At 47.0% G+C, this 9,228-nt stretch overlaps 1 protein-coding gene across 1 annotated transcript; it reads right to left on the bottom strand.

Annotated features, from left to right (window-relative positions):
* Nucleotides 1–372: 372 nt before the first annotated feature.
* Nucleotides 373–7,019, bottom strand: LOC111140321 (zinc finger protein 264-like). The gene is made up of 2 exons (XM_022492607.1): nt 6,904–7,019; nt 373–3,155 (listed from the first exon to the last, which is right to left on the bottom strand). Exons 1-2 carry the CDS (start codon nt 6,938–6,940, stop codon nt 1,480–1,482), a joined length of 1,713 nt encoding a protein of 570 aa, XP_022348315.1. The 5' UTR covers nt 6,941–7,019; the 3' UTR covers nt 373–1,479.
* Between the last annotated feature and the right edge of the window lie 2,209 nt (nt 7,020–9,228).

Here is a 9,228-nt window from a genome sequence, read left to right as displayed (position 1 = left end):
ATTAGAGGAAAACCTCAACAAAATATAATCAAAATGGAATGTTTTAATATAAAATATATATAAAAAATTCATACTCTACAACCAAATGGGATTTATTCCAAGGATGCAAGACTGGTTCAATATTCACAACCAGTCAGGCTACAGAAGAAAAATCAGATGATTACATCATTTAATGGAGGCAAAGCATTTGAAAAAGTCTAACAACTCATTCATAACAAAAAACTCAGAAAATTAAGAACAGATGGGAATTTTCTAAACTTGATAAGAAAAATTTGGGGAGGGGGAAAAAAAACCTCAGCTAACATCATACTTGATGAAAACTTGAACACTTTCCTCCTAATTTGAGGAATCAGTTAAGGGCATCCTTTCTTACTACTATTCAACATCGGGTTACTTACTACACTATAACTAGTGTAGTAAGAAAACAAAGTAACAGATATATAGATGGGAAGGAAGAAATAAAACTCTATATGCAGCTGACATGTCTTTGCAGAAAAGCCTGAGGATTCTACCCAAAGAAATGGCTACAAATAATGTGGGCTCACCATGGTTGCAGGATACCAAAGTATCACTCCAACAATTACCTTTCTGCATACTACTAAGGATCATAAGGAAAAATGAAAGTGTAAAAATCAATGCCATTTATGATCACTCACACACACACACACACACACACACACCCCTAGATACAATTCTCAACAAAAATGTACAGAACCTGTATGGTGAAAAACTATAAAACAGTAGTGAAATACCAAGAATGACTTCAACAACTGAAATGTCATACCATGTACGGTGTTCATGATGCTGATTTTCAATAAACAGAGCTACAGATTTCAACCAATTCCTGTAGAAATCCAAGTAAGATTTTTTGGTATCCTAAGATTTATATGAAAAGTCAAAGGAATTAGGAAAGCTAAATCAATTTAAAAAAGGATAAAGAGAGCGGAATCACGTTACCCGATTCTGAGGATTACCACACTGCTATAGAAATTAAGTAAACAGATGGACCAAGAACAAGTCTGAAAAAAGTCTGTTTGGTGTTTAAAACCGAATAAAGAACAGTTTTCTAAAAATGTAAGCTTGAGAGTCTTAAATGGTGGAATAAAATGTGTTCTCACATGTGCATTTATCACTTTACTGCTTGTCTTTAATGGGCTAACCCTGCCGACACTGGGCAGCGATGAACGTGTACGTGACGCGCACGGGGGCAGGGCCCACTGCATCTACAATGCTGCCCTGGCCCCACGTAAACATGTGAATCCATGACAAAGTGCTGTAAGCTGGGCAGAGAAGTCCCCAAAGTTTTTCGTTTCATTCACTCCTCTACATCTCCACCTTCTTTTTATAAAAACTCCTGAGATAACACTGCAGTGAAGCGAAGGAGAAACATGCAGCTGAGGGTTTTACCTCGTGCACAAGAAACCCTGCTCTCTCCCTCACGGATGAATTCTCAGACGCAGAATAAGGCTCTGGGCTCAGTCAATCTCTAAAATGTGTCTCTACCGGACTACCGACGGTCTTGGACCGGCACAGCGAAGATACTTGGCGGGTTTCTCTCTGGTAGGTCAGATCTAATGCCGCGGTAGATGTTTCATCTGGCAAAAGGTTTTCCTCAGTGGTTACATTCAAGAAGTCTTTCCCCAAAAGGAGTTCTCGGAGGGTGACTGAGGACTGCCCGCTTGTGAAGGGTCTTCCCACTTCGGTTACACGGACAGGGTTTCTCCCAGTATGAATCCTCTGATGCTGAGTGAGGGACGAGCTGCGACTGAAGGCTTTTCCACACTCACTGCACTTATAGGGCTTCTCTCCGGTGTGGATGATGGCGTGTCGGATGAGGTTGGTGCTCCAGCAGAAGGATTTCCCACACTCCATGCATTCATAAGGCTTCTCCCCGCTGTGAATCCGCTGGTGCCTCGTGAGCCCTGACCGGCGGTTGAAGGCCTTCCCACACTCTGAGCACTCGAAGGGCTTCTCCCCAGTGTGGATGCTGAAGTGTCGAATGAGGTCTTTCCTAGTGCTAAAGGCTTTCCCACATTCTTTGCACTCAAAGGGTTTTTCTCCGGTGTGGGCCCTTTTGTGCAAGATGAAAGTAGAGCAGTGGGTGAAGGCCCTTCCACACTCAGTGCACACGAACGGCTTCTCCCCAGTGTGGATCCTCTGGTGCCTCTTGAGGTACGACCTGTGGTTGAAGGCCTTCCCGCACTCCAGGCACTCAAAAGGCTTCTCCCCAGTGTGGATGACGTAGTGGTGAATGAGGGCCGCACTCTCACAGAAGGCTTTCCCACACTCACTGCACTCATAGGGCTTCTCCCCAGTGTGAGTCTGCTGGTGCCACACGAGGTAGGACTTGTGTTTGAAGACCTTGCCACACTCGAAGCATTCGTAGGGATTCTCGCCACTGTGGATGATGTGATGTCGAAGGAATCCCGGCCTATGTCGAAAGACTTGCCCACATTCTTTGCACACAAAGGTTTTCTCGCCAGTGTGTCTCCTCTTATGCAAGACGAAATTGGAGCGGTGGGTGAAGGCCTTCCCACATTCGTTGCACTTATAAGGCTTCTCTCCACTGTGGATCCGCTGGTGCTGGGTAAGGTAGGACTTGCGGTTGAAGGCCTTCCCGCACTCCATGCACTCGTAGGGCCGCTCCCCCGTGTGGATCATGTGGTGCTGGAGGAGGTGTGTGCTCTTAATAAATGTTTTCCCACACTCGGTGCATTCATAGGGTTTCACTCCAGAGTGAATCTTCTCATGTCCAGCAAGAAGGTGCTTTTTATTAAAAGTTTTCCCACATTCATTGCACTTAAAGGTATTTTCCTCTTCCTGAATCACGGGATCTTTACCTGATCCACACGAGTCATGGTCATGGACAGCACCTCCTGGATGGGTCAGCTCCTGTGCCGTCTGTGAACACACGCCATCAGCTGCTCCTAAACCACCAAGCTCAGGGCTTGTTTTCTCAGGGAGCTTCTCTCTCCTGGGTTCTAAGCCCAGTCTCAAGTGTCCTTCCTGCATTTCTGATGACCCACTCTGATCCTTGGTTTGGCCCAGCTGGAAGTTCCCTGGGTCTCCCTGTCTTAGCTCCTGGAACAAGGCCCCCCCAGACAGGGCTGGTGCACAACTGGAAAGTTCTGTAGTCGTGGGTTTTCCCTTGTCATCTGAAAGAAACCCAATATACAGAAAGGCCTGTTAGTAATGACAACACAGAAAATGTATCATCAGCATTTCAGTGAAAAGAATGAAGATGAAAATAGTGCCCGTCTCTTATGTTTTATTACCTCTGAATCTTGGGATTGCAATTTTTTTTTTCCCCCCTAGGTATTAGACTGTTGACACCATGAAAAGGAGACCCAGGAGAAGCTAGATAGGAGACAGGGGTCTGGAGTGGACACACCGCTGCAATTCTGTACTGGATGCGGCCAGAAAGACTAATAAGAATGTTCTATGTTTGGTTTTGTCTAAGCGAGGACGTTGCTGTTAAGAACACTAGGAAAGGCACCTAATGGAGCCCTGATAGAAGACAGAAAGTGTATAATGTAAAGTTAACTTTCCCCCAAAAGAAGTATGGTCTTTGTCCCAGCTCCAAGGAGGTAACCTCTCAACGCTTTGTAGTTCCAGAGTGACAGACCTGTCTTTGTCATTCATGGTGGGTGCCTAGGAATGCACCTGATACTTTATGACAATATATAACTCATCGTGGGCCCGTCGCTTATACCAAAGAGATGACTCACAGGGTAAGGTCTGGCCACATCGGAAAAATCAACCATATAATTAGAAAGTTGAAGCTTTGAGTCACCAGGTATCAGCTGGACCTCTGGAAAGGAACAAAGGGCTAGATAGAGACTTGAGTCCCATAGGCAATGACTCAATCAAACACGCTTCGGTAATGAAGGCTCAATAAAAATCTGGATACTGAGGCTTCGGCCAATTTCCTGGGTTGGCAATATCCACGGACCTATTGTCACATATGGATCCAAGGAGGTAACAAGTCACTGAAGATGCAGGAGTTCAGTATTTGGAACACTTCTGGCTCCTCTTCCAAGCTGTACCCTTGTCTGTAACAAACATGACTGAGAGGACAGTGTAACAGTTTTTAGGAAGTTTACTGAGTCTATCAGCTCATTAAGCCTGAAGGTAGTTCTGGGAAATCTCTGAACTTCCAGTGGCTTCAGATGACTTGGGCCAATGTGGCACTCTTAGGAGTTCTGTGTTCTTAGCCTTGAGCTTGGCTGGCTGCATACAACAAGAGATCCAAGGGAGTTTTCCCTTGCACAGGAGGTGCCTATGATGTGAGTCCTACTGGCATCATGGGACTCACCACAAAAGAGAAAGTACAAAGGCCACAGTAGCCTTAGGAGACAGAATGTACAAAGGGACTGAATGCACAAAGACAGTACTGATGAGGATTCAGGGAAAGGGAGGAGAGAAGGAAACAGGATTCCCAAGTTTCTGACAGGGGTGACAGTGAGGCCTCCCAGGACAAGGCTCGTAAGGCAGGAAGTGAGCAGGACTGGGCTGGACACGAGTCTCGTTTGCCCGAGGAACAGTATGGTGAACAGACTTGCAAAATAGACGTGATCTACATGAGAACACAGTAATGCTGTACTTGAAGACATTCATGGTGAAAATATTCTCCATATAAATCAATGGTAATTTCTTTCACACTTTGTCATGAGAAGTTTCCCAGGAACACTCTAATTTTGCATAGTGGGGAAACCTGTATGTCCATAATTACTCAACAAAACCTGGGCCGGTATGGGGGGGTCACTTAATAATATAAAACTGTCGGGCGCCTGGGTGGCTCAGTGGGTTAAGCCGCTGCCTTCGGCTCAGGTCATGATCTCAGGGTCCTGGGATCGAGTCCTGCATCAGGCTCTCTGCTCAGCGAGAGGCCTGCTTCCTCCTCTCTCTCTCTCTCTCTGCCTGCCTCTCCGTCTGCTTGTGATCTCTCTCTGTCAAATAAATAAATAAAATCTTTAAAAAAAAAAAAAAAAAAAAACTGTCAATGCTACCCAAGTGAAGAAAAAAAATCCAGTACAATTCCCTATAAAATGGCAACTGGGTCATCAAGGAACTTCATAGTTCAATGGTAGGACTTATAGGAAAGATCAAACAGGCAAGAGTAAGGAGAAGGATACCTACTGCCTCAGATGAGTACTGTGATGGAAAAACAGACTCTCAGACACGGTAGTACTGGCACAGAGAGAAGACAAACGGACAAGAGAAAAAGAACAGAGAGCTCAGAAAACACACACACACAGGACTCTGGTGGATGGTAGAGGAGGCAGACAGCTCAGTGGTAAAAAGAGAGAAAACACAGTAAACGGAGCTAGGAAAACTGATGTCACCCTGGCAAACTGCATTCCGACCTCACACTACATTCAAATTCGACCTCAGATCAAAAGGATTTAAATATTCAGATAAAATAAACAAGACTATGTTCCTGATGTTGGGGAATAAAGCAAGATTTTTACACAAGACAAAATCATTATTATGTAAGAACATTACACTAAAATGAGCAGCTCTATTCAAGAAAACATACTTTAAATAAGTGAAAAAACAATACTGAAAAGTAGTATTATAGCTGCAGCACCTATAACTGAAGATAGATAAGTGTAAGAACTACACCGAGCGAGATAATAGAGAAATAGGTATTTATCATGAAACGACACTCCAAGGAGAAAATACAGACTGACTGAGACCATATGAGCAGGTGCCAAAGGTCCTCAGGAGGCAGGAAAAGCAAGCGGAGCCCACATGAGATACAGTTTCGTCGACCTGATACCTGAGAGTAGCAGACACGGGGCAGAGCACTGTCAGCGACCGAGGAGCCCTACAGTACCAAGTCCCATGCGGTCTCAGGGCAAGTGTGAACTGGTACGTGTCCTTCAGAACACCACGGCCATTAGCCAGTGAGCAGGCGAGCCTGCATGGCCTATAATCCAACATGTCACCCTAGGAGACATCAGAGACACCGCCATCTCGTGCAAGATGACCGAGGCAGGGCTGCGCCTGACAGCAGCGCCTATGAGAGTCAGAATGTGCGAGTAACTGAGCGCAGAGTGGGTGAACACGCCGAGAGACAGGAACTTTCTTACTGCTTTTCTTCGACTGTGAGGATTTGAGCCCATTTGTATGGTGAGTCGAGAAAAAGTGAAGTCACATTACACAACAAGCAGAATATGAATGAAGAAACCAGTTTCCTGCAAAGGTGTGCTCTAGACTCTGGCTCAGAACTGGCCAGGGCCAAGGGCAAGACCTCTCCCGCTCGATGGTAGGGGAAGCTGCAGACCCGGAGCCTGAACGAGCGCGGTAGGGTCAAGGATCAAGCAATGGAGGAGGCGGACCTGACTTTCAACGCCAAGACCCGCTGAGACATCATGGCTGGGGCAGTGGGAAGTCCCGGAAGCGAGTCCGAACCTCTGAGGTAACTCGTGCAGGACACAGAGCTGACCAGAGGCCCAGCAGACGCAGAGGCCGGTTACGAGGCTAGCAGCAACCCCCAGAGAAAGACGACGGGAGCGTGCACTGAGCCTGGGGACCGGTCTGAGGGGGGTGGTGCGAGTGATGGATTCGGGAGACGGAGGAGATGTGAAATGCATGGGACTGGGGCACGGCCGGAAGTGGGGCCAGAGGGAGCTGGGGGTGTGAGGAACTCTCAGAGGCCGTCTCCAGTCTCTAAGCTGCTTGGGTGGCAGGACCATTCCCTGAAACTTGGGAGGTGGGAGGAGTCAGAGACCTTCTGGGCCCCTTGGCAAGAATGCTGACTTCGGGTCAAAGGGCTCCGTGGCTTCCAAAGCAGCAGAGAAGCCCGAACAAGAAGCTTCCCCAGGGAACCAGGGCCAGCGGTCTCCTGCTGGTCTCGAGCCTGCAGGGTCCCCCACCTGCCCGCACCTTGGCTCGTACCTGCATAGGCGCTCTGAGACAGGTGTCCCTTCAGCATCCACAGCTCCTGCCCGTGCTCCAGCTGGTAGATCAGCTCAGGTCTAGGAACAGGACACCCTGTTCACAGAGAAAGAAAGAAGACGCTAGGGTTTGTGTGAAAAGAAAGAAAATCCCTCAATCTAGTCTGNACGCTAGGGTTTGTGTGAAAAGAAAGAAAATCCCTCAATCTAGTCTGTAAACAAGACCTTGGAATAAAACCGGCTTCCACGCACACAAAATGCTACCATGCAAAGCCGGGAGAGGAAGGCATGCCACGCTGCTGGACAGTTTTCTTCCTCATGGAAAGTAAAAAACCAATATATAGAGTCATAAATATCATAGTATAAATATAAACTGTAATCATAAATAAACAAAATCGTAGAGGTCTGTGTCAAACAAATGCCTTATAGCATTTCAAAATTGAAATGAATTACAATTTACACATTTAAAATATTGACGTATTTATTCAAAACAAGGCATTTGGCTTCAATGATCTGGCTCTTCTTCTAGATCCTAAGCACAGTTTTGTACTGTTCTTCCTGTACGCCACAGACAAAACGAGGATTCTGTCGTAGGACTTCCTCCCAGCACCCTCGGCAGGTACACACTGCAATCAGCACCACCTTGTCTCAGGCCGATAATGGGATTTGCCAAAGAGCACAGAGCTGGTGAATGGCTGAGCCAAAATGGAAACCCGGCTCTAGCCATACCTGCTCTCTATGCTATTTGACCACAAAGCTGCACACCATCATTCCAGATGTGCTGAGTCCAGGCATGAGGATGACGACGGTCACGATGAGAGAAACAGACTGGCAGTGAGATTCTCAGCTGCTAACCTGCACGTGAGCTGGTCACACCACGCGCTGTTCTGAATCCTGTTCATAAGTGACCCACTGATCTGGGCTACAGTCCAGGAAGTAAAAACTAAAGTATGTGTCACCCCAGCTTACCATCGAGCACACCGAAGCACAGACAGGTTTGGTAACTTGTCTGCAGCCACAGTTTTTAAGGAGCAGACTAGGACTGAACATCAGGATCTGGCTCTAGACCTTTGTCTCCTAAACATGACACTAAGGAGGAAATGGCAAGCACCTCTGCTTGTGGCCAGCAGCCTCAGACCAAGTGGAGGGTGGTGGAGAAGCAGGGCCATGAGCATGAAGATTCATCCTCAGACCACAGGGGCCTGGGGAGGGACATACTTAAGGACTCTAGACTTCAGCATTTCTTAACTACTAAGAAATAATAAAATTGAGACTCCTACACAGAGATATGGTCACAGACCATTTACAGAAACATCAAATATTGCACACTGTCAAAAGCATTAAACATAAAAAGGATTTCTACTACAAAGAAAAAAAAAAACCCAGAGAACAGCTTCGTAAAATGAAATATGTTCTACACGGAGTAAATTAAGCTGTGTGGGGGACTCACTACAGTGGCCGAGGTTTCCTGATCTCCTGAGCACCGGGATGCCATGAGATTATATGGGGCAGCAGGAAGCGTGCCTGGGGCCGTGCTCCACGGACCTGAGCAGGCTGTGACTATTATTAACCACTTTTCCTAAAAGTGACCCACTTTTTATTTATCCTAGATTCCTTCAACAACGAAATCTGTATCACTCTAGTAGGTGGGAAATCGGTATCATTAGCCTTGATGGGAGGTCACCCTGAAGACTCAGCAAAGAAATCAAAACGATCTTAATCCCCAGTGAGCTCATGAAAGGCAAATTAGCAACGATTAGGGGGTGAGGCGTTAAAATTCAACACTAAACCCAGATTCATCTTCAGCAACAATCAGAAGACAGGGAAGAGCAGAAATAATGCAATGATGATGTCAGGGTATCCCTCCATGCCAGCTGATAATGTGTCCATTAGTCCCTGAAACAGGGTTTCTCAACCGCCATACAACTGACATGTAAGTCACAGTAATTCTTTGCTGGGAAGACAGGGAGGAAACTCCTGTGCTTTGTAAGGATGTCCGGCAGCATTCCAGGTCTCCGCCCACTCAGTGCCTGTCCCACCTCCATCCCACCTGGGACAACCAAAAATGTCTCCAGACACTGCCCAGTGTCCTGGGGGGACGACATCATCCCTGAATGAGAACCACAGGCATAGCGGGTTATAACCAGGAAGACGAGAGAATGTGAGGCGGAGGGAGAAGCCTCCCTGAGAGCTGCCGGTCAGGACGCAGATGGCAAGGTGGGGACTATGCGCAGAAGGGGCGACCGTGTGAGAGGCTGAAACGCCCCAGAACACGCAGGAGCAGACGCCACAGCGAGCGGAGTGAGCTCCGGGAAAGCACTGAAGG

The sequence above is a fragment of the Enhydra lutris genome, unplaced genomic scaffold (assembly GCF_002288905.1).
Source record: "Enhydra lutris kenyoni isolate GAN:26980312 unplaced genomic scaffold, ASM228890v2 scaffoldscaffold513, whole genome shotgun sequence".
Lineage (NCBI taxonomy): Eukaryota > Metazoa > Chordata > Mammalia > Carnivora > Mustelidae > Enhydra > Enhydra lutris.
The sequence above is the reverse complement of the archived record's forward strand: the minus strand, read 5'-3'. Positions and strand labels throughout refer to the sequence as shown.

Excerpts from the sequence above, each read along its gene's own strand:
- LOC111140321 (XM_022492607.1), bottom strand. The coding sequence starts at position 6,940 with ATGCTGAAGGGACACCTGTCTCAGAGCGCCTATGCAG. Across the intron at positions 3,156-6,903 it reads GTCTCAGAGCGCCTATGCAG|ATGACAAGGGAAAACCCACG; the intron begins GTACGAGCCAAG and ends GGTTTCTTTCAG.